The 24,355-nt window shown below is 40.3% G+C and overlaps 2 protein-coding genes across 6 annotated transcripts in view; both read left to right on the forward strand.

Annotated features, from left to right (window-relative positions):
* Dennd2c (DENN domain containing 2C) overlaps positions 1-4,346 on the forward strand; it is a 72,768-nt gene extending 68,422 nt beyond the window's left edge. For 3 of the 4 annotated variants that reach the window (XM_020178935.2, XM_074050701.1, XM_020178934.2), the window contains 3 exons: positions 30-266; positions 738-824; positions 2,476-4,346. In XM_020178935.2, coding sequence (XP_020034524.2) covers positions 30-266; positions 738-824; positions 2,476-2,507 — 356 coding nt within the window. In that variant the 3' untranslated portion in view covers positions 2,508-4,346. Of the gene's footprint in view, positions 1-29; positions 267-737; positions 825-2,475 lie in introns of those variants that run through there. The other variant, XR_012439909.1, reaches the window with a different exon arrangement.
* A 1,375-nt stretch (positions 4,347-5,721) lies between these two features.
* On the forward strand, positions 5,722-18,535 carry Bcas2 (BCAS2 pre-mRNA processing factor). 2 transcript variants are annotated; one of them, XM_020178933.2, is made up of 7 exons: positions 5,722-5,880; positions 5,986-6,078; positions 9,783-9,853; positions 10,413-10,574; positions 13,954-14,004; positions 15,811-15,891; positions 17,924-18,535. In XM_020178933.2, the coding sequence occupies exons 1-7, from the start codon at positions 5,788-5,790 to the stop codon at positions 18,048-18,050; spliced, it is 678 nt and encodes a 225-aa protein (XP_020034522.1). In that variant the 5' UTR covers positions 5,722-5,787; the 3' UTR covers positions 18,051-18,535. The 2 variants fall into 2 exon arrangements, with proteins under 2 accessions (XP_020034522.1, XP_073906803.1); XM_074050702.1 differs by lacking the exon at positions 17,924-18,535 and adding an exon at positions 17,433-17,880.
* Positions 18,536-24,355: the final 5,820 nt, after the last annotated feature.

The following is a 24,355-nucleotide window of genomic DNA, read 5'->3' on the forward strand; positions in this document are numbered from 1 at the left end:
TTCTTTTCTTTCCCTTTGTCTTGATGCAGATGTGACACTCAATTCTCTGGTGTCTGAAGCATTTGTCAGGTTTTTTGTGGAGCTTGTGGGACATTATTCTTTGAACATGACTGTCACTGAGCGTGGACAGCGTGTATTCCAAAGGGAGCCATTTCGTAAGTCCCATACCTCCCGAAGTGTACGCCACTTCCTAGATCTCTTCATGGAGACACAGATGTTTGCAGGATTTATCCAGGACCGAGAACTTCGGAAAAGTGGGGTTAAAGGTCAGTTTGCATCAGATTTCTCCCTCTTTGGTCTCTCTCTCTCTTTTTTTTTTTTTTGTCTTTTCTTTTTTGGTGCTGGGATTGAACCCAGGACCTCGCACATGCTAAGCAAGTGCTCTTCCACCGAGCGACATCCTATCTCCTTCTCCCTCTTTATTTGATGAGTACTTGAAAGGTTTGAGTATAATATAAACAAAAACAAAACCATATAAAGCTGCAAGGGCTCAAAATCTGACTTGTTTATTATGGTAATGAATTGTTCTGTGCTGTTGTTTTAGCCATAGAACTAATAAACCAGTAATAAGAACCGAGTTTAGGCTAGGTGTGTAGCTCAGTGGTAGAGTGCTTGCCTAGCATATAAAAGACCCTGGATTCAATTCCCAGCCCTGCAACATGCTCCCCTCTACTTTATTTAACTAATTTGCAGTCTTAAGGGCTGGACAGTTTCACCAACATGAGTTTTCTTCATAGGTTTGTTTGAGGTCCGGGCTCTTCAGTATTTGGAAACAATTCCTGAGTCTGAACCCAGTGGGGTGAATAGAATTTTGCGGAGTCTTGGTGAGTTGCTGTGTTTTTCTGTTAGATAAATGTGGCTGAAAAAGAACTTTGCTGTAAACAAGCCTATAACAAAGGCTTTAGAGTCAGATCAGCAGTGTAACTTCAGATAGGCTGACCAGAAACTTTGACCCTAGTTCCAAAGTGGGAGAAAAGCTTGTTTGTCTCAGAGGTTGGGATTCCCTGTCAGAGTGGTCTGTGGAGCCATTTCCCTAGGTGAAGCTCCGTGATTTATCCCTTTATGGTATCAGTTTCTTTATCATTATTATTAATCAATTCAGGGTTAAGGCTTTGGAGAATCTTATAAAAACTGTCTTTTTTCCCCAGAAATATGTACTTAAGCATCAAATCAGTTTCTCATATAATTTTAGAGTTTTCAGAGCCATACCTTCCACCCTGCATTGGACTCTGAAGCAAAAGAGAGTGTCTGGGAAATCTAATTTTATGCCTCATAAAGATATACACAGTTGGAGTGGCTCAAGCTGTAGAGTGCCTGCCTAGCAAGCATGAGGCCCTGAGTTCAAACCCCAGTACCACCACCAAATAAATAAATAAAAAGAAACACAGTTTATGATTTTTCAATTATGAGTCAGTATGATATAAAAGAGAAGTGGTATAGCTACACAAAATAATGATTAACTTTTATATCCATTGTGTTTATACTGGTCTTTAAAATATATACCCCTAATTAGGTCCTGTCCTTAACTAGCTGAGAGATCATGGACAAATTATGCCTTGGGCTATTATTTCATCTTTATACCATTGGGTTAGATTAGATCTGTGGTTTTCACCTCCACTGATGATAATGTCTGGGGAGCGTAAAAAAAAAAAATTCCCCTGAGCTCCAGGAAGTTAATCACCTGGGAAATAAACCAGGTGATTTTATTTTTTCCTATTTTTTATTAGCATATATTGTACCAAATAAGGGGTTTTGTTGTATTTTCATTCATGTACATGTTATACTTTCATCATATTCACCCCCCATTACCCTTACTTATTTTCCCTTCCCCCTCCCACTAGTCTCTTTCCTCTTCCCAAGTCAGGTGATCTTAACCTGTCATCAGGGTTGAAAGCCACTGGATTAGATTATGTCTTGAGTTCTTTTCTACCTCTATAATTAGACACCTGGGGGAAGGTTGGTGGTTAAACACATCAACTGATAGCTTGATGTGTCAGCTTTTGGTTATTGTACCAAATACCAGAGATACTTAAAGAGAGGAAAGGCTTATTTCAGCTTGCAGTTTTGCATGTTTCAGTCCATGGTTGGTTGTCCCTGTTGCATTTGGTGCCTGTGTTGAGGCAGTACATCATGGTGAGCATGTGGCTGGCAATCTGCTCACTTCATGGCAGCCAGGAAGCAAAGAGGAACAGGAAAGGACAAGGGGTTCAATATCCCTGCTGGGAAACACCCACGACCAGACTTTCTACCTCTAGTCCCCATCTCTTAAAGGTTCTACCACTTCCCAATAGTGCCACAAGCTAGGGACTAAGCCTTCAACACATGGGCCTTCAAGGGACACTTATACAAACCAAATACTTGAGATGACAGCTTAACTCTTGATCTGTTCTGAGTGACTAAGTTGTTAATCCCTTGTCTCAAATAATGTACAATAAATGAAAACAGAGAATTCATTCTACTTTTCTCTCCTTTCAGGAAGTAAGATGAAATTTCTGCAGAAGAAATGAAATCTGTGCTTTTATTCTAAATAGAACTGAAAGTGCCAAAAACATTTGTCCAAAGATCAAGATGCTGTGAAGTATTCTACAAAATCTTTGAAATTTTAAAAGGCTAAGCAGCCAGCCAGGCTCTCAGAGGAGGATTCTCTCCTGCTGTGTAATCACTGGAGACACTACTTTGCCTCCAATTTTGTCCTACAGTAGCCTTTTCTATTTGATTGTTGGGCTTATTCTCTGTGTTTTGTGCTTAGTCTATGAAGGCAGTTGTCTTTTTCAAGGGAAAGACTTGTTGGTGTTGCATTAAAAGAAAACAGGTCACAGATAAGTACAATGAGAAATGCTGAGTTTTCAAAGGTACTAGAGAGCACAAAGAAATGGAGAACACTAGCTTTCCACACATAGTTATCATTGAAACATGGCAGCTTTAAGCCCATGGGCTGTTTGAACTTGTAAACTCCAATATGCTCATATAGGTCTTTTTTTTTTTTTTGGTCTAATATCCTATCTAGGGGAATCTGACTTATGTAGAAGCCCTACTTTTTAGTGCTGTCGGTGAATACCTTGTAGAAATAGAAATCTTCCTCCACAATGTGTGTGGCCTTTGAGTAGCTTGCTCTTTGTGTATCAACATTAAACTTTGCAGAATTATAATTAATATGAAAAATGTCCTTTCAAGGGCATAGGAACTACCTTTTGTTTTTTAGTGTCTACCATTTGCCACACTGTGATGCATGTATGTATGTCAGCTTATCCAGGCCTTAAATCAACTTTATATTTGCCTTTTAACTTTACTAATAATGAAACTGGAATTCAAAGAGGCTAAATAATCTTGGCCAGTTATACAATTGATATAGAACTGAAGCTAGGACTTGACTTTTATGAACAGAGAAATTTGGTTAGTCCTGTGGATGGAAATTTGAACTCTGTAAGATTATAACTATTTAAAAAATTTTCTATTAAGTATACAGGGGCCACCTCTCAGCTCTGAGGATAAGGGATTTTAAACTACAAGTGCCTATAGGAGGCTTTTGTGTGTGTGTGTGTGTGTGTGTGTGTGTGTGTGTGTGGTGCTGGGGATAAATCACAGGGCCTCATGCATCACAAGACTTTTTATTTTCTTTAAATTGTTGGAATTTTTGCTAATTAAATTTGACTCAGAATATGAACATTTCCTGAGCATATGCCACTGAATCACCCAACCCTTTAATATGTAAAGTAGTACTGAAAGAATTTGTCACTAATGGTGCAGTTTTCATTGCTTAATATTATAGGAAATGTCAGTTTTCTTCAACTTTTGATTTTAGCTGGCATAGAAAATACTCAAACTTACAAAGCCTTGTAAATTGTATTGTCACACAACTTACTGACTTGCACAGTATTGTCATTATTACCTATTCAGTTATGTTTGAATGAATCAGAAGCAAACACCACTTAAGACTGGTGCTGTGTAATATACTTCCTACAGATGTGGGTCCAGGGAACAGAACTGAGCCTGCCTTTTAAAATGTTGATTTAAGCAACTTACCCTAGTGGGGTTCCTACCAGACTTCTGCCCTTATACTCTTCTTACACTCCAACCCTGAGGGAACAATTAGTAATTGGGTGTTTATAAAATGGGATTAGAAGGGTTTACTGTGGTGGATCCTGCCTATCTCTCCGTGGGGAGACTTTGCTTCAGGGATGAGAGTATTAATTTATTCCTGCAATCTGAAGCTGCTTCCTCTCCTTAGGTTTGTTGTATTTTGCTTTTGTAAAGTATTGTGAATTCTGGTCATGTTTAAAAAAGAATTGCTCAAAATTTGTATAACATGTTTACAGATCTTTTAATGAATAAAGACATAAAAAATCCCACAGATCTCTTGGAAATTCTTTTTAATAAAATTGCTTAATATGCAAAGATCTACTTCAAGCAAACATATAGATGGTACATTTGCCTAATGGTAAATTAGAAGAGTAATCCGAATCCATTTTAGATTAACCAGGTTTAATAACTATGGCGTTCATTTCCAGGCTTTGGCAGACAGGCCCTGATGGAATGCACCCTGGACAGGACAGGTAGTCTGACCATCTTTGTCTTTACCTGCTGAGTGAGAGACACAACAGAGCAAGTGCACTCACAGCAGTTTTGATGGTTGGGGGCAATCAGGAGCCATCTACTACCTGTTCCAAATATCTTTAAGATACTGGGGTGTCACAAGAGAGATAAGACAGCTCAAAAGCCAACAGGTAAGGCAAAAGGGTGCCCACAAAGAGCAAGCACACCCAGTGGGGAGTCCGCTGGGGTTTTATCTCTAATGCAATGCTGCCCCTCCTCTGAATCGGGCAGATTTTGGGTTCACAGTCTACGTGGTTGGCTAATTGGAAAGAAGACACTGGGAGGGGGCTTTAAAGACAAGTTTAAAAGTTCAGGGATGCAGTAACTTTTGGGTTATTTGCTCCGGAACCAGGGCATCTAGCGTTATTTTGTCCAGCTTACGGTAACACCACTTTGTTCTTAATAGAAACTTACCAAGTTAAAGTATAGGAATGAAGCGAGCATATGGGAAGGGAGTTAGGAGTAGCATTTGTTAACAGCGGTGGTTGCTGAATAAATCCTTTGACATAAAAGACACAGCCTAAGCTGATTTTCACATACCGAAAGTCCAAAAGGCAAAATGACTGGCTTTTATATACTCCTTAACGGAAAAATGATGGGGCTTTTAAAAGTGGGGCACTTATCAATATCGTCTTGGGGAAAAAAGTTAAAACTGTTGTTATAGAGACCCTAAAACTTCGCTGCTTTAATTGGAGATCGGCGCCCACTTCTAGTGTCCGTGAAATAACGTCACTTGTCTAACATTCTCGGGGCCGAGTGAAAGGACAGTGAGGGTACAGCAAGCAAGTACAAAGAGAGAAACCCGACACAGTAGAAGTTTAGGAAAAGGCGGAAACCACTTCTCTCTTCGGGCCAAATCTTGCGACCAACTCCAGAAGTTTTAAAGGACTCGCCTCCATGTTCTGGAAGAACCCAAAGGTCCGACACTACCACGTCACTTGCAGCTCACAGTGCATCAAGCTGAAGACTGGAAGTTGGGATCTTACGCTAACGTTAGCGCGTGACGTCACATTCTCACCAAACGAAATAGCCCGGCAATTCCTAGCGGCCGAGCTAGCGCGCCTTCGGAAATAGCAACTGAGCATGCGCCACAGTCGACGCGCAGGGGACGTAATTACGTCAGTGTCTGGCGCAGGCGTAATTAAACGGAACTGAGCCTGCGCAGAAAACGCTGGCGTACTTGAGCTGTCCGCAATGGCGGGCACAGGTTTAGTGGCCGGAGAGGTTGTGGTGGATGCGCTGCCGTACTTCGATCAAGGTTATGAGGCGCCTGGAGTGCGGGAAGCGGTGAGTGCGGGACGTCTGTGTAGCAGACTGCTCTCGCTGGCAGTCCCAGTGCCGCATGAGGCAGATTCAGGCCCTGCCTACCCTGGCTCACGTTCTCCTTCTTAGGCTGCGGCACTGGTGGAGGAGGAGACTCGCAGATACCGACCTACTAAGAACTACCTGAGCTACCTGACCGCCCCAGACTACTCTGCTTTTGAAGTAAGTATGACTTTCATTTTGAATTGAGGCCTTGAGCTGTGTACAGGTGAATTTAAAATCCCAGTTTAACTATTGCTTGCTTAGCTACTACGTAGGAATCAGCTAGAGTTTTGAATCCGAGACCCAGAAAAATACTTTCTGGAGCTCCGCCAACTCCTAACGCAAAAACTTGTGTGTACATTTTTTTTTTAGGTAAGAGTTGACGTGTAAATTCTCAAAGGATTCCTCTTCTGTCTTAGGACCACTCTGCAGCAAGTGATCTAGGGTTTTTAATACATAAGCTTTATACATGTGCTGTGTAGAACCACAGGAGGGCGATCTTTGTAGCAAAGCCCAAGTATTTACCCTATCAATACACTATTTTAAATGTTTAACCTAAGAGTGCACCCAAGATACTAGGTAGGATCGAATCAGCGAAACGAAATGTAACATAATTTCTAAGTTATTACATTATGTTAAACATTTCAGTCTATACGTGGTTACGGTTTTCCCCCTATTGTATATAAACGTTAATTTATGGAAGGATTGCTATTAAAGGGCAGTATACTTGTTGCTTAACGCCTGGGATATCATCTGATAATCTCATCACTAGTCCACATCATCATTGCTCCAATATAGTATCCTAGATAGCATAGGCCATTCATTACAGGTGACCTACTGATGCAGTCAAGAAAGGAAGTAAATGAGATGGATGGAGCCACAGCTCCTGAAAGGAAGCACAATGATCTAAAGTTAATTTTTTTTTTAAGTAAGTAGGACTAAATACTTATGGTTAAAAAGCATAGTGTAGTAAGTACCGTAAATTGGTAAGAGTTGTTTAGTATCAGCAAGTATTATTACTACTGTACAAGATTGTGTGCGTTCGACAATGCCAAAGTTTGTTTACACCACCATTGCTATGTTGTTACCATGTCACTAGGCAATAGGGATTTTTCAGCTCCATTATAATCTCTTGGGACCGTTTTCAAATTTGTGGTAAATCATTGCTGTGCATTACCGTGTATTTATACTGAAGTAACATGAAAAAATGTTTAATTTTTAAGTGAAAGAAAGGTGTTCCTAGAAATACTGTTTTCTTGTCCCTTTTTTTTCTTTTTTTGGGCAGTACTGGGGTTTGAACTTGTCTGTGTGCTTGCTAGGCAGATGATCTACCACTTGAGCCCCACCTTCAGCCCTGATTTGCTTTTAGTTATTTCTCTAGTTTTTCCCTAGGGGCAGTTTGGCCCATGATCTTTTTTATCTATAGCTTCCCTCATAGCTGATAGCTGGGACTATAGGTTTATGTCACTTCACCCAGCTCACTGATTGAGATGAGGTCTTGCTAACTTTTTGCCTGAGCAGGCCTCCGTATGCAATCTCCCAGTCTCACCTCTCTAGTAGCTGGAATTCCAGGCATAAGCTACTGCTCCAAGCTTTCTCATGTCCTTCTAAATATTGTTACCTAAGTGTAATTGTTATCCCATTAAGAACTAAGTACAATAATGCTTTCTTATTGATCTGGTTTCTGAGGTTTCAGATACCTTAACTGGTTTTTGCTCTCTGTTTTAAATACAGCATGCTTTCTTCCTACCTTTATGATTAGTATAGTGAGTATTTAACTCCTTTTGGAGGGGAGCAGTACTGGTGTTTGAACTCAGGGCTTTGCGTAAGCATTCTGCTACTTGAACTTCACCTCTAGACCCCTCATCCCCACTTTTTCCCCCTTTAGTTTACTGTTCAGATAGGGTCTCATACTTCTGCCACAGCCAGCCTGAGACCTCGGTCTTTGTACTTTCACCTCCCAGCCCCTGCATAGCTGGGATTACAGATGTGCGCTCCTGTGTCTGACTAACCCTTTCTTAATAATAGGTGTTAATAGTGCACTGACCACAGTTTTAGTCCTCAAGAGAACCCTATGAATTATGGAACTTTTTTGTGTATGTGTGTTATTGGAGATTGACCCCTGGGCCTCATGCTTGCTAGGCAAGCACTCTACCACTGAGCTACACTCTCAGACCCTATTTATTATTTTTAATAAAGCAGGGTCTTGCCATGTTGCCTAGATTGGTCTCGAATCCCTGGGCTTAAGGAATCCTCCTACCTCAGTTTACCAAGTAGCTGGGACAGCAGGCACGTACCAGCATGCCTGGCTTATAACTATATATGTATTATCTCTCCTTTTTATGTGTTAAAATGTGGCTTAGAGAAACTAAGGTCTTGGTTAACCAAGACCTTAACCACTTTTCATACTGCCTTTGAAATTACTCTTGCATTTAATTCATTTAACAGCTATTTATGAAGATCTGTACTGAGTATCAAGGAACAGGATAAAGGTCCATACCCTAACAACACTTACATTCTTCGGTATTGACACAAATAAGTCAGAAAAATTCCAGACTGTTATAAATGGTATGCAGAAAATTGAAATAGTGATATGATTGTGTCTGGGAAACTACTCTAGATTGGATGGTTGTGGAAGGTGTATCTAAGCTGAGTTGAGTCTAGGATCTTCTTTTTTTTTTTGTCATCTTCATTGCCTAACTGCCTGGTATGCAGTAGGAATCCAAATGTTTAGCATTCACTGTATGACTATCTTGAGTTTCCAAGGCAGTTTTATTTAATGAATGCCTACTATGAGCCCAACGTTCCTAGAGTTCTTTTTGATAGCTTAGTTCTGTGAATGCTGGCTCAGTCTTTGGAGATAGTTGAACTAAGGTTCCAGAGTTGAAATTCCAACTCTATTGCTTACTGGTCATATGAAGAACAGGCTTCAGTGTTGCATGGCTGCATTTTTGTAGTTTCTCTCTTAACTAATTGTTTGTTGTTAACTCTTTTTCTCTGTGTATGGCTAGGATGCCCTAGTCTTCTCCAGAAAGCTATCTAATCACATTTTCTTAGAGTTGTGTGTGAGAAAGCCTTCTCCAATGAGAAATGCTTAATGTAAAGCTTGTAAACAGGAATATGGGGCTTGAAAGGTGTTTTGCTTACTCTAGTGTGATTATTAGGATAGTTGAAGTCCTCAGAAAATTGAAATTACATAGGATAACTGAAGTATTACTATAAATGAATATTACATTTAAGTGGTCCTTTGTACTCAGGGAAGGAAATGTTCAGGACAGAGGACATAGAACCAAAATGTGAGACTTAAACAGGTGCATCTGTGGGCTGGGGGTATAGGTTGTTGATAAAACTGTTGGTAGCATGCTTGAGATCCTGGGTTCTCACCATGAATATAAAAATTAAAAAAGCTATGATCGCACTCAGACTCCACCTTGGACCAGTTGAGTGGGAGCATGTGAGGGGGTGAGATGGCTGGAACTAGAGATGCCTTCAGAACGCCCCAGCTAGTTGTACTGTGCTTCTGAGATGGAGAATGCTGGTTTAGGATTAATCCTTTCCTCTGTGAACTGTACTTATACATATTGTACAGTATAGAATCAAAGTGTGTGTGTGCTCTTCAGATACTAGTGTGCATTAAACCCAGAGAACTGGGAGGATGGCTGGGAGCGTAGCTCAGTGGTAGAGCAAGTTCTTAGCATGTGCAAGATCCTGGATTCAAGCCCCAGCACCCTTAAAAATAAAAAATGGGAGAAGAGGAATGATCCATTATGATGCATACTATAAAGAGTAAATACTTAAGAAAATTCATTATTTGTTTGGTGATTACTAATTTCATTTTATCATTATGATCTTGGAAATAATTCTTTTTCTGATTTATACATCAGACTGACATAATGAGAAATGAATTTGAAAGACTGGCTGCTCGACAACCAATTGAATTGCTCAGTATGAAACGGTAAGAGAACTAAAATAGAAACGGAACTTTCATTTGTAACTAATGAGTTAAGACTTATGAAGAGTGTATTTGCAGTGTGAAGGGAGAGAATAGAGAGGGGTATAAATGCAAACAATGATTTTGTCCCTTCCCCTTTTTCTCTCTAGAAATATCCTACTTTTTTACTTAAAATAGGTTATTTTTCAGTGTTTTGTTTTGTTTTTTTTTTTTTTTAAGATGATGAGGCAGACTCTTTATTCACGAGGAGTCATGGTGACATGTACAGGGTACCACTGCAACAGAGTCTTGTAGTGGGAGAGAGATCTGAATCAACTTCAGTATAGCTAACATGACAGTTCTTCATGTGAATAGCTTATTTAGGTAGCTTGGCATTAAAGTAAATCAAGTTTTTTGTTCCTGTATAGTGCTCTAAATCTTACTATAAATTTATTATTTCTTAGGGTAAGATAGGTTTCTTTTTATTGCAAAGTCTGCATCTTCTCTTCTGTCTTCTGTTGAGAGGAGACATAAAGACCTGTCGTGATATGTGATTTTATTTTATTTTGTTACTTAATTGCAGATATGAACTTCCAGCCCCTTCCTCAGGTCAGAAAAATGACATTACTGCATGGCAAGAATGTGTAAACAACTCTATGGCTCAGTTAGAGCATCAGGCAGTTCGAATTGAGAATCTGGAACTAATGTCACAGCATGGATGTAATGCCTGGAAAGTATATAATGAGTAAGAAGCTTGCTTCCTTCCTCCTTCCCTTCTGTTTTGTTTTGGTTTGGTTTGGTTTTTGAGACGGGGTCTTCTAGGTAACTTAGGGTGGCCTGCAACTCATTGTGTAGCTCAGGTTGGCCTCCTTGCAGTTCTCCTGCCTCAGCCTTCCAAGTGCCTGGATTATAGGCTTGTATTCCCACATCCAGCTGTCTTTAGTATTTTTAAAGGCCTGGAAGACAGGTTGCAGCAGTTTGATAAAACTAAATATAACTGGATATGACTTAGAATCATGATCCAGAACTACTGTGAGACCCACCTCGAAGCACTAAGGGGACCTAACTTGACTACTGTATTTACCGTACAGTATTGTGAGAAAATTATTTCTGGGGAGTGACTTCTAGATCACCACCTGATAGAATGTAATCCTTAATGTGGGGTTGTTTACATAGTTGATCCTGACCCACGCTGTATTCTTTGATGTCCCCCTGAGCGCTAAAGTAGTAAATACTGTATTTCTTCTAGGGGAAGTATATATATGTATCCACCTACACACATGCCCCATGTAGATCCTAAAGACCCCTCATCTTGGTAGATTTTATTTATTTTATAAAAGTGATAACAAAGTTCAAAAGTATAAACTGCTGTGCTTCAGGCTGCATCACTTATAGATGCCAGACTTGGAATTAAACTGCACCTTGCGGTCTTCTCTGTATGAGAGCTGAAACAAGAAGACAGAGCAGATCCTTGCTCAACCTCAGCTGGGAAATGTACATGCCCAGTGACCCAGATTTATCACTGGCATGCATGTGTTCATGGATGATTGCAAAACCTACAGACTCACAGATAGGGAATGTGTGAGTAATGAGGATCAGAACTGTAAATTATAAATTAACATTTTGCTGAGCCAGGCATGGTGGTGCACGCCTATAATCCTAGCACTCTGCAGTCCCAGAACTTGGTAGGTTGTTGCAGGAGGATCAAAAATTTAAGGCCAGCTTGGGATAATGTAGTGAGACCCTAGCTTGCTAGTTTGTAAAATTCAGTGGTTGTCTTTGCAGCTCCTTTTACCCTAAAATCCCCTGAGTCTCTATTAGTTATTTAAGGAAGAAGACTTGAACCTTATGGCTGCATGTAACTCTTTGTTAGACTATGTTTCCTGAAACATAACTACATGAAATGAAACCACAAAATGATAGATACTTTTTCTCACATCTTCAGAATTTAAAATTTTTATGGCCCTACAATGATCCAGTGGGCAAAATCTCCCAGAATTTGGGAGACTACAGGACAAACAACTTTTGTGACTATATTGTAAGAGGGAAAAAGGAAGAATGGGATCCCAGTGATTAAGAATTTAATAAAAAACAGATAAGTCAAAAAAGTGTAGTTCACAAAGTAGAAAAACATGATTCTTGTGTTCTCAAGAAGTCTTAGCGCTGGTCGCTTGTGTCTCATGCCTGTAATCCTAGCTACTCAGGCCAGCCCTAGGCAAATAGTTCATGAGACTCTATCACAAAAATACCCAACACAAAATGGGGCTGGCATGGCTCAAGTGGTAAAATGCTTGCCTAGCAAGCGTGAGACCCTGAGTTCAAGCCCCAGTGCCACCGAAAAGAAGAGGCTTTAGCTTTGAGGAGACAACCACACCAAGTGACCAGTACTTCATTTTTTGGCAGTATGGGGGCAGGAGCTACTTTGTTTGCTGTGGCCTATAAGCTGTAGGCTGAGGCTGTGGCTCAGTGGTAGAGTTTTTGCCTAGCATGTCCAAGGCCCTGGGTTTGATTCCTCACACCACAGAAAAATACAAGAGTGAGATATGAGTGTTTAGAGAAGACCAACGAAACCAAGCATTGTGGCACACAGCTTTAATCCCAGTGCTGAGGTGACTGAGGCAGGAGAATCTCAAGTTCAAGGCCTACCAAAACCCTGTCACCAAAAAAAAAAAAAAAAAAAAAGTTGTATGAACGGAGAACACAGGAAGAACCACTAAATTGAAAAGAACATTGCTTTCTAGTCTGCTAACTTATCTTTACTTGTCTTCCCTGATTGAAATTCTGCCTGCAGTGCACATCACTTGTTCCATTTAATCATGTAGTACTCTTCACTACTGAACATTGTCCTGATATGTTTTGCCTCCTCCAAACCCAGTGGATGCTTCTCTGCGGAAGGTATATTGTATTTTATCAAAGAAAATTTAGGAGAGATAACAGAACAGGGAGAAGACTACACGTTAAACTTTCAAGGAGAGGCACTTCAAAGGAAAGATCCTTTTTAGTGGTCAGAAGTCAGGTATAGAGCACTAAAATTGATAGTCCTTAACATGGAGTGATATTGAAGCCATAGAAAGAGATGAGGGCTGGTGGAGTGGCTCAAGTAGTAGGGAGTCTGCCTAGCAAGTGTGAGGCCCTGAGTTTAAGCCCCACTACTGAGAGAGAGAGAGAGAAGAAAAGAAAATGAGATGAGCTGAGGGAAAGCCAGTCAGAAGAAATGAGAGTAACTCACTGAGCAGCAGAAAATGACACAAAGCCAGGACACACACGTGAGAGGACCTGGGTTTAATGCCCAGCACTGCAAATTAAAAAAAGAAGAGGAAGAAGAAAGAAACAATCAATATTGGATCTGGAGCAGTAGCACAATAGGGCCAGAAGTTGTTCAAATGGACCCTCAAGATGTCATGAGAGGAAATTGATATGGCATTTGAATGTCTCAATAAAGCTGTTTAAACTTGAAAGAGACATTGAAATCTATTGAATCACTTCTACGGATAGTAATTGCATGGTACTTTACTGATCTTTTTCCCCTGTGCTAGTTGGAGCTGACTGGAACTGATACCTGAATCTCCAGCCTTTTGCAATGGTTTTTTTTCCTTCCCTCTCTCCAGTTAGCAGTAGATACAAGGAGAGAATGACAAGATTAATGTAGATACAGAAATACAGATATAAAAGGACAAAGCGTGCCTGCCTAGCAAGCACAAGGTCCTGAGTTCAAACCCTTATACTGCAAAAAAAAAAAAAAAATAGGGCTGTATCAGATATTTTTCATCTTTATGAAAAGAAGTCATGACAAGCTTGGTGTGGTGGGGCATGCCTGAGGTCTCAGCTATTTGGAAGGGATAGACAGGAGGGTGTCTTGAGCTCTGAAGTTTGAAGCCAACCTGGGCAGCTTAGTGGGATGCTGTCTTCCCTGCAAAAGAGAAAAGTGGTGACAGAAAGAAGTGATGTAAGTATTGAAGATCAAAGTATCGGTAAACGGAATTTGATTAATATTTTTGGATTACTCAATATTTACTCAATATTTACTATTTTAGCAGAAAAATGTGACTTTGTATGAACTAGTTAATTTATTTTTAATTGCTACTTCTTAATTCTCTTGGTCTGACTTTGTTTCTCTTCTTTAGAAATCTAGTTCATATGATTGAACATGCACAGAAAGAACTTCAGAAGTTAAGGTAAATGACTTTTTCTATTTTTAAAAAGTCGAATTGAACCCTTAATAGGGTGGGAGGAAAAAGTAATACTGAGTATATTATTGTATGCTGCTGCCTGGGTATATATAACAATTGCTCTTGTGAAATAGAAATTCATAAAAATTCAGAGAGGTGGATGTTAAGGGCTTACTAAAGTACAAGTTTGTGTATTGTGGCACATGTGTCAAAGGGAAGCTTTTGTACAGGCTTCAGACTTAACTCTTGGATATTCACTGGTTCATGAGAAGTGGTTTGGGAAACTGCTCAGAGATTCATTTGACTACAGAAAGAACAGACTGGCTGTGCATTGTGGTACATGCCTGTAATTCTATCACTCCAGAGGCTGGGGCAGGAGGATCATAAGTTCAAGGCCAGCCCGGACTACATAGTGAGACCCTATCACAAAACAAACAAAACAGAAAAAAGGAAACAGAGTTTCTGTGTCTGAAGGGATTTGTACTTGAAAATAACTTCAGTCAACAGGGAGTCATGTTAAGCATTCTATAAGCAGAATTGTTCCAAGTCTGCAACTGCCTGGGAAACCTGCATGAGGTTCAGGCTGGCTTAGAGTCAGAGCTGCTGCACCACCTTCTTCATAGTGACAATGCTAGAGGAACCAGACTTGGTACACTTTAGAGCCAGCGAGCTCCTCGGTTTGAGGGTCTCCTCAGCTGACGGTTGGCACATTGCTGGCTGAAGGGGCCAGATGGCCAGGCAGCATGCAGCCCCAAATATACTTTAATGTATCCAATTGCAATGCAAGAAATTGCGTTTATTTTGAGGTTTTTTGTTTAATTTGGTTTTGCTTTTCTTAAATAGTAGACTGGCCTCTTTAAAAGTTTATTAACACATAATAATTGTACAAATTAATGGGATTCACTGATATTTTTGATCCACTCTTTGTCCAGCATCTGGCACTGAATTTGCCCTACCTGAGTGAAGGAGAAATAGGCTTGAAGTCTGAAAACATCTCTACCAGGCCATTTATACTTGCAAGTCCGCAAACAGAAAAGACACATTTAAAGGGGGGAACATTGCAGGATAACACACATAACTCTTCATACACATGCACATATAGGAAAGAATCTGGAAAGCCTCTTAGTCCGTTTTCTGTTGCTAAGATCATCATACCACAGACTGGGTAAGTTTTAAACAAAAGAGGCTTATTTTTCCTTACAGTTCTGGAGGTTCAAGGTCAAGGGACTGTATCTGTTGAGATGACCTTGCTGGCAGAGTCCCATAGTGGTGCAGGGGATCACATGGCAAGAGGCAGGGAGACTAGACTGCACATGTGTGTGTTCCATTCTCTTACTCTTATTATAAAGCCACCGGTATTTCTTCATTGGGGCTTCACCCTGATAATCTTATCTACTGCTAAGCACTTCCCAGAGGCCCACCTCTAACCACCATAGTTATATTAAGCTTCCATCGACTCAATACCTCACAATGGCAGTTAAACTCCAGCGTGAGCTTTGGAGGGGACAAACCATTTTCAAGCCACAGCATCCACCAAAAATTCAACAGTAGTTACCAGGAAGGAGAAATGCATGGGAGGGGGATTTTTCATTTGTGATGTATGTGCATGTTTGAGTGTGTTTTTTATTTTCCACAATAAGCATGTTTTATGAAAATTGTAATTGAAAAGAATTAAATTTAATTCCTAAATTAGTCTAACTATGTATTTATTCTTCTAAAGAGATTAAAGATAGTCTCTCGTATTGATTTTATTTCTGTTGATTTTAGTCTTATGTTAAAATGTAGTTGGGTTGTACAAATAACTTTTTACAGGAAGCATATCCAAGATTTAAACTGGCAGCGAAAGAACATGCAACTCACAGCTGGATCTAAATTGAGAGAAATGGAGTCAAAGTGAGTGTCTCTAATGCCATCATGTTTGAAATTGCTTAGCCCCTTCTAGGATCAGGATCAGTAAGACTCAGTCAGTGTTCAGGTGGGATGCCCCGGGTGTCAAAGAATTGCTGTTTTCTGAATCTGACCTTTCTGACGTGAGGCATAGAAAGCAGCTGGAGAATTAAAAACAGAGATTGAATCACTGCTAAGTGATCCTGGTCTTAACAGCACTATGTTTTGAGTCCAGTATTTGTGGTTCTTAATAGAATCTTCCTATATTCCAATCTTTTTACTTTATTTATTTATTTATTGTTCTTGTCAGTACTTGGGATTGAACCCAGAGCCTTAAACATTCTAAATGGGCACTCTGCACTGAGCTACATCCTCATGTCTGTTTTTAAACAGAAATAAGTGTCTTTTGTTTATTAATCTTGTAGGGAAGGAATTTCCATCCTTTGCTTAAAAAATTTGTACCTAGCTTTTTTAATCTTTGTTTATACATTTTATATATATGTTATATGTGTTGTTTTGTGTGTGTATGTGTGGTATGGCTTTTAAGTCAGGACTACACCTTGACCCACTCCACCAGCCTTTTTTTTTTTTTTTTTTGTGATGGGTTATTTTCAAGATAGGGTCTTGAGAACTATCTGCCTGAGCTGGCTTCAAACCTCAGTCCTCCTGATCTCTGCTTCCTGAGTACCTAGGATTACAGGTTTGAGCCACCAGTACCCAACATACATATGTATGTAATTTATACAAATCCCTAAATATAAACTGGGGGTGGTGGTGCACAACTGTAATCCCAGCACTTGGGAGACTGAGAAAGGATTGCAAATTCAAGGCCAGCCTGGGCTACATAGTGAGACCCTGTCTCAAAAAAAAAAAAAAAAATCCATAAATACAGCCATGAATTTTGTTTTTTGTTTTTGTGTTTTTGGCAGCACTGGGGTTTGAACTCAGGGCCTCACACTTGCTTGGCAGATGTTCTTACCACTTGAGCCACTCCACTTTTTTTTTTTTTTTTCCCTGTTTCCCTATCCTTCTTCCCTTCATGCACTTCATTCACCTTTTTCACCCTCCCTTCATCTCCACATCCATGAACACCATGTTAGCATTCTCATATATCCTTTTACATTTGTGTTTTTGTGGGCCTGGGGTTTGAACTCAGGGCTTTGCACTTTCAAAGCAGGCATTCTACCACTTGAGCCATGCCTCTTCACATTTTTCTTTAGGCTGATGTTTCTTTTTAAGTTGTTTTCCTTGAGTTGGTGGAGTGGCTCAAGTAGTAGAGTGCCTGCCTAGCAGGCTTGAGGCCGTGTTCAAACCTCAGTACCACCAAAAAGAATTGTTAAGTTGTTTTCCTTGACATCAGTTGTTAAGATGTTTTTAGGGGAAAAGGAAACTTTCTTAAATCTCTAGCTTTGTTTTTTTTAGACGTTCTAGAATTTTCTCCACTTTTTTGGTGGAATTAGGGTTTGAATTTGGGCCTTCACGCATGAAAAGCAGGCTTTCTATAGCTTGAGCCACTCCTCCAGTCCATTTTGCTCTGGTTATTTCAGAGATGGGATCTTGTGAACTGTTTGCCTGGGCTGGCCTCCAACTGCGATCTTCCTGGTCTCAGCCTTTCAAGTAGCTAGGATTGCAGGTGTGAGCCACTGGCACCTGGCTTTACTACCATTTTCCCGTAACAATTGTTTCTGCCCTTTTTTTTCCTTTTCTTTTCTCTTAGTCCCATGCTATCTTCCATTACTCTTTCCTGTTACTTCTGTTTTACTAATTCTGTTTTCTGTTTCTGCTTACTTTTTATTAAACTTCTTATCTTGAGACAAACTATATTCACGTGCATTGTAAGATATTATATAGAGTTCCTATGTACCCTTCAAACTACTTTCTCACAATTGTGCCTCATTTTTTATTTTTTAATGGAAAGCTAAAAGTGTTATGGCCTTGAGTGAAACTGTATATACACTTAAAATAAAATCTTATAAAAGAAATTTTACTTTGAGTAATTTTTCCTTTTTCTTTTTAAAAATTTTTTTTCCTTTTCTAGCTGGGTATCTCTGGTCAGTAAGAATTATGAGATTGAACGGACTATTGTGCAACTGGAAAATGAAATCTATCAAATTAAGCAGCAACACGGAGAGGCAAACAAAGAAAACATCCGGCAAGACTTCTGAAAAGGGCTGGTGGTGTGACTCACGTGGTAGAGCTTTTGGCTAGCAAGCGCAAGGCCCTGAGTTCAAACCCCAGTACTCTCACACACACACAAAAGACTTCTGAAAAGACTAATTTGGTGGGTAGAAAGGAAGAAAAGTTGAGCTTTCACAAAATATCAGGCATCTGAACTATGAAGGACAACAGCCTGTCACAGAAACCATTGATGGTGAGATGTTTAGAAACCACAGAACATGTGTACCATTGTATTAATTCTATTTGTATTTCTTAGCAAAATAAAGATTTTCAACTTGATGGTATTTTTATAGCTATAAAAATTGAGGTTTTCATAATAAGTATGACTTTAGAATAATATTGTTTGAGAATTAATTTTAAGCAACTTGGACCATATTTAGTAGCTCAGGTCCTTTTAAGACTTCCAACATTGTAAGAAGCTGGGAACTTTTAGTTTATGATTTTGTCTAATAAAGAAGTAGTTCTAAACATACTCTTGATCCACCAAATGTAATGATTAATCTTGGTTGTCACCTTGACTGGATTGAGAGACACCTAGAAAATTGGTATCTAGAGAATTGGGTTGTTATTGTGACTACCTGACAGTATGGGTTGTTCAGAACTTTTGGAATTGGTTTGCATTAGGAATTTGAAGAAGCAGGCTACCCAGCGCCAGTAAGTGGGTGATTTTCTTGAGGGTAGTACTTTTGGGCATTGGACTAAAGGCTACCTTCTTTACACTGTGACAAGGAATTTGCATGCACTTTGTCCATGCCCTGAGACTCTATGTATGGGAGGCTGAGTTTAAAGGTGATAGGCTAATTGATCTTGTAGGGGAAATAAGACCCCACCCATCACAGGCCCAAAGGCAATGTAAAGTCATTTCAAAGACTTCTTTGGGAAGAGACTCTTGGAGCATCTGTCTGGCTTGCACAGGACCACCTAGGGTATTGTTTCCCTGAAATTCCTTTCTCATGCTTAGCCATCAAGGCACTCAGACCACTGCAGCTATGGTTGGAACAGGCATCAGTACAGCTTGTGCTGGTAACAGACCTTGGTGTTGTCCACTTGATGCTAGTTTTCCAGGAATGCATAGTTCAAGAGTTAAGCGGTCTTGGAAGCATCCCTTGAGATTTCAAAGGAGAGCCTAGGAGACCAGGCAGTTCGTTGCTGCGTTGAAGTCTATGCAAACAGCCTCTCATTGAAGCATTGAGTTGTGGATGGAGCCAAAGCTGCAGTGGAAACCCCAGGAAATTGGAGATGCCAGGAATGTGGAACTCCTCGAGGGAAGCTGTAGTCAGTGAGCAGAGCCAGCCTAAGAGAGTGGCTATGTGGACTGCAACCAGCAAGACCATTGGGGCAGGGCTGCCCAAGTCCTTTGGAGCTCCCATTATACTACCATGTTGCCCAGATTCCAGATGTAGCTATAGCACTCGATGTTTGTCCTGCTGGGTTTTAGTCTTGCTTGGTCTGGTCTTTCCTTTCTAGGCCACTGCTCTTTTAGGAATGGGAATGTTTACCCTGTGCCATTGTATTTGGGAGTATGTAAGTTTTTCTTTTGGGTTTTAGGAGACTCACAGCTAAGAGTTTGCCTTGAGTCACAGAAGAGACTTTGGTTTGGGACTTTTGAGCAAAGGGAGCGCTGTTGAGACCTTGGGGGCTCTTGGAATGCAATGAATGCATTTTTCATTGTGAAATGGCCATGAGCCTTTGGGGGCCAAGAGCTTGGTCCCAGCCTGTGGTGCTGTTGAGAGGTGGGGGGACCTTTTGGGGGGGGGGCCTGGTATAAGGAAACTAGGTAATTGAGAGCTGAAGTAGATAATGGGACCCTGTCCCCTTCCCTGTTTGCTTCCCATCTACCATGGAGCTGAGCAGCTTCCCCACCACATGCTCCTACAACCATGATACACTGCTTCTTCACAGGCCCAAAAGCTACTGGACTGAAACCTTGGAAACCATGAGCCAAAATGTACTTTTTCCTTATAAGTTGTTTGTCTTAGGTATGTGTCACAGTAACAGAAAGCTAATATACCGAACAAGGCTTAAGAAACCCAGTGGCTTCATATGTGATACCATCATAGGTAACAGTTACATCAAGCTTAATACATGCTGAACATTGAGCATTTTAGGTAGATTAGCTAGACTTAACATGAATAAAAATAGTTTGGTCCTCACAAAAACCTCAAAACATTATTGCTGTTCCCATATTTGTAATAGACACTTAAGTAATTTGATGAAGCCATCAGGTTGGGATTTTAGCACTATAGTGCTTGCCTAGCAAGATCCTGGATTTGATTCCCAGCACAAAAAGAAAGTGTCTGCTAAGCTTTTGATCCAGTAGTCCAGCTCCAGACTTGTATTTACTACTTGTAAGGAACTTAAGTGTAAACACAAAAGATTCTTCTTGAGTTCAGAGAATACATTTGAGGGCTGGGAATGTAGCCCAGAGGCAGAACTCCTTTCCTAGCATGCATGAGGCCCTGAGTTCAGTCCCCAGTACCACAAAAAACTAAAAATGTTTATAGCATCAAAGTCTAGTCATAATGTACAGAGACCTTTGACAAATCACTGACAGGTGAACACTCCCAAAAATACATGATAGGTTATAAAACAACTCTAGGGCTTTTGACAATGAGAGTCGTGGCCCATGCTTTTAAAGGTACTTGTTTAAGAAAAGCACTTGCAAGCTGGGTGCTAGTGACTCATGCCTGTAATCCTAGCTATTGGGGAGGATCGTGGTTCGAGGCCAAACTGGGCATTAGTGTAGGAGTCCCCATCTCTAAAATAACCAGAGCAAAAAAATGGACTGGAGGTGTGGCTCAAGCTATAAAGCACCTGCTTTGTGCAAAGCCAGTTCAAAGCCCAGTCCCAACCAAAAAAGAAAAAAACAGAAAAGCACTTACAGGACAATTTATATATGATCTCACTTAGGATCTTTAAAAACTTATTTTATAACATGGTTTACTCTTGACAGTTCCATACCTTATGTACACATTAAGTATGGAGTTTCTGGTACGTGAGCTGTCAAATCATATAAGCTGGAACTCATGGCTAGCAGTTTGCAAGTTTTGCCATCATTTGTACAATTATACTTCATTGAATATTTTTGTGTATTGCCCTTTTTAATGACAAAGCTGAATGTGGTGGTATGTACCTCTAATCCTACACTAAGGAGGCAGAGCTAGGAGGATAGAGAATTTGAAACTAGCCTGAGCTACACAATTAGACCCTGTTTCAAATACAAACTACACAATTAGACCCTGTTTTAAATACAAAAATAAATTACCAGAAAATGGAGTATGAGCTATGCTGAAATTGGCAAATCCTTAGCTTCGGTGAATCTTAGTGACCCTAAGTTGCTAAGTGTGTAATTACAGAAGAAAGTAGATGAGAAAAATGTATTTCTTAGATAACAGCCAAAAAGGTACAGTGATGAAGTGAAAAATTTCTCTGAACATTTAGAATTAGCATCAAAAATGCTTTCTAGCTGGGCACGGGTGGCTCACACCTGTAATCCTAGCTGCTCAGGAGTCAGAAATCAAGAGGGTCATGGTTTGAAGCCAGCCCCAAGCAAATAGTTCCCAAGACCCTATCTTGAAAAAGCTCATCCCAAAAAAGGGATGGCAGAGTGGCTCAAGCAGTAAGACCGCCTGTGGCAAACATGTAGGGCCTGAGTTCAAAACCCAGTAATGCCAAAAAAAAAAAAAATGCTTTCTAGTGGTCTAAATCCTGGGAGAAGTTTAATAGTAAGTTGAAAATGTTGGTGGGAATTGATGTAACATTTGTGAGAGGAGAAAAAATTACACAGGCTGAGGGTGTGGCTTAGTGGTAGAGCCTTTGCCTAGTGTGCACAAGGCCCTAGCACTGCCAAAAATAAATAAAAATTTTAAAAGACAAAGACCCAGATTGATAATGAGTTACAAAGTTAGCTACATTCAAGGGAAAAAATAATTTAAGATATTTCTGTGTTCTAGCTTTCTGAAAAGAACCATCCTGTTCCTCCCTGCTTTTACTTTTTCTAAGCTTATTCAGGAATTCATGTATAAAAGGAGGTAATAGTCCCTCATATGAACAATATCTGAAAATTTACACTGAATACTCTTTTTTTTTTTTTTTTTTTTTTTTTGGCAGCACTGGGGTTTGAACTCAGGGCCTCATGCTTGCTAGGCAGGCGCTCTATCACTTGAGCCGCTCCTCCACCCCAACCCCCAGTTTTTCTGAATGGTTTTAAAATTATGCAACAAAAGACTTGATTTTGCAAATTTTAAATTATACTTATCTGTTTTTATGTGTGTGCTACTGGGGTTTGAACTCAGGGCCTTGTGCTTGTTAGGCAGATGCTTGACTACTTGAGCCACATTCTCCAGTCCTTGACTTTATAATTTTACCTAAGAATATGCACATTGGTTTGAAGTCTTTTCATTTTCTTCCCTATGCTTGGGATTGAACTGAGGGCCTTGTGCATAAGTACTCTTCCATTGGCTATACTTAGCCCAAGTTTGGGGTCTTTTTAAAAATTTACTGGGTTTTTTGTTTGTTTTGTAGTACTGGGGTTTGAACTCAGGGCCTACACCTGAGCCACTCCACCAGCCCTTTTTTGTGATGGGTTTTTTTGAGATAGGGTCTTGTGAACTGTTTGCCCAGACTGGCTTCAGACTGTGATCCTCATGCTCTCTGCCTCCTGAGTAGCTAGCTTTACAGGTATGAGCCACTGACACTTGGCCCCAGGTTTGGGTATTTTATCTGTACTTCTATAAGAGAAAACATTGCAAAGAGGTAGAATGAAGTAGTCACCCTTATCTGTCAGCTTCAAGAGAAATATAACTGCTTAGCCCATTTGAAATTTTTTTTTCATGGTACTATAAATTGAACTCAGAGCCTCATACACACTAGACAAATGCTCTACCACTAAGCTACATACTTCATTCCTTTTTTAAAACTTTAACACAGGGTCTCACTAGGTTGCCCAGGCTAGCCTCAAACTTGAGATCCTCCTACCTCAGGCCCTCTGGTAGCTGGGATTATAGTTATGTACCACAGAGCCCAGCTTTAAATTTATTTTTAATTTTTGTCTAAAACATACTTTTCAGCATGTGTGAAGCCCTGGGTTCAAGCTCCATTAACCCCCTTCACACACACACACACACACACACACACACACACACACACTTCCCTTTGTTGCCCTTTCTCCTGTGTCTTCATTTCTCTTTGGCAGTCATTTGTTACTGCCACCCCACACTTAGTGGTATAAAACAGTAAGTATCACTTGTTGTTGTATTTCACAGTTCCAGGGCCTGTTTGGGCTCAGGTGAACAGTACCCACTCAGGGTTTCTCTTGCACTTGTGGTCAGATGGCCGCTGAGACTTGAGTCTTCTAGAAGGGATCTCCACTCATCTGAAAACTCAAATGGGGACTGGAACAGCTGGGAATCCTGGGGCACCTCAGTCATGTGGTTTTTCTGGCACAGTGACTTCAGGGTAGCCAGTCTTATATGACAGTTCAGGGTTCCAAAGGCACATGTCAGAGTCCAGCAGAAGATACGTTGTCTTCTATCACTTGGCCCGGGGAGTCACACTGTTAACTTCTGCTCCATTGTATTTTTAAGAAGCAAGTTAGTAAGGCCGGTCATATTCAAAGGAAAATTAATTGAACTCCATCTCAGGAAGAATTTGTGGACTACTTTTAACTTGGATATGTCTTCATATCCCCTGTTCCCTTACCTGTGATTCAATCCTAAAGTTGTTAGGTGGGACAGAGCAAAGTAGACATCCACATGCACCATGAGCCCTAAATTCAATCTGGTGTTCTTATAAGAAATCTCACCAGAGGAAGAACACCATGTGAAGAGAGAGAGGCATGATGAGTCTGTAGGCCAAGGAATGCCCAGGGTTTCTGTCAACCACTAGCACCTGGGAGAGAGGCATAGAAGATTCTTCCTAGAAACTTCTGAGAGAATATAGCGCTGCTGATAGCTTGACTTTGGATTTGTAGCTTCCAGAACTGTAGGACAATAAATTTCTATTATTTTAAGTTACCTAGTTTACAGTGCTTTGTTACAGCAACCCTTGGAAAACTCATACAGGTACATCATGGAGAACTACATTTCTGCACTGAAGGGATTACATGTTGAGTGTTGTGATCTATCTGAACAAACGATCCAGACAGGTCACTGAGCAGTGAGGCTCAACAAATGAGGCTGCACACACACACACACACACAGCTTCTAACCTGTTAGCTCCCCACTTTCAAATATTAAGAGAAAATTGAAGATTGCCAGATAGATGGATAGATGAGGTAGGTCTCCATTTTGAA

The sequence above is a fragment of the Castor canadensis genome, chromosome 12, assembly GCF_047511655.1.
Source record: "Castor canadensis chromosome 12, mCasCan1.hap1v2, whole genome shotgun sequence".
NCBI classification, from domain to species: domain Eukaryota; kingdom Metazoa; phylum Chordata; class Mammalia; order Rodentia; family Castoridae; genus Castor; species Castor canadensis.

What these genes read in the sequence shown, in the direction of transcription:
- Bcas2 (XM_020178933.2), top strand. Translation starts at nt 5,788, where the DNA reads ATGGCGGGCACAGGTTTAGTGGCCGGAGAGGTTGTGGTGGATGCGCTG. An exon ending in CGCCTGGAGTGCGGGAAGCG is followed by an intron (nt 5,881 to 5,985) that starts GTGAGTGCGGGA and finishes TCTCCTTCTTAG; the next exon opens with GCTGCGGCACTGGTGGAGGA. An exon ending in CAGACTACTCTGCTTTTGAA is followed by an intron (nt 6,079 to 9,782) that starts GTAAGTATGACT and finishes TTTATACATCAG; the next exon opens with ACTGACATAATGAGAAATGA.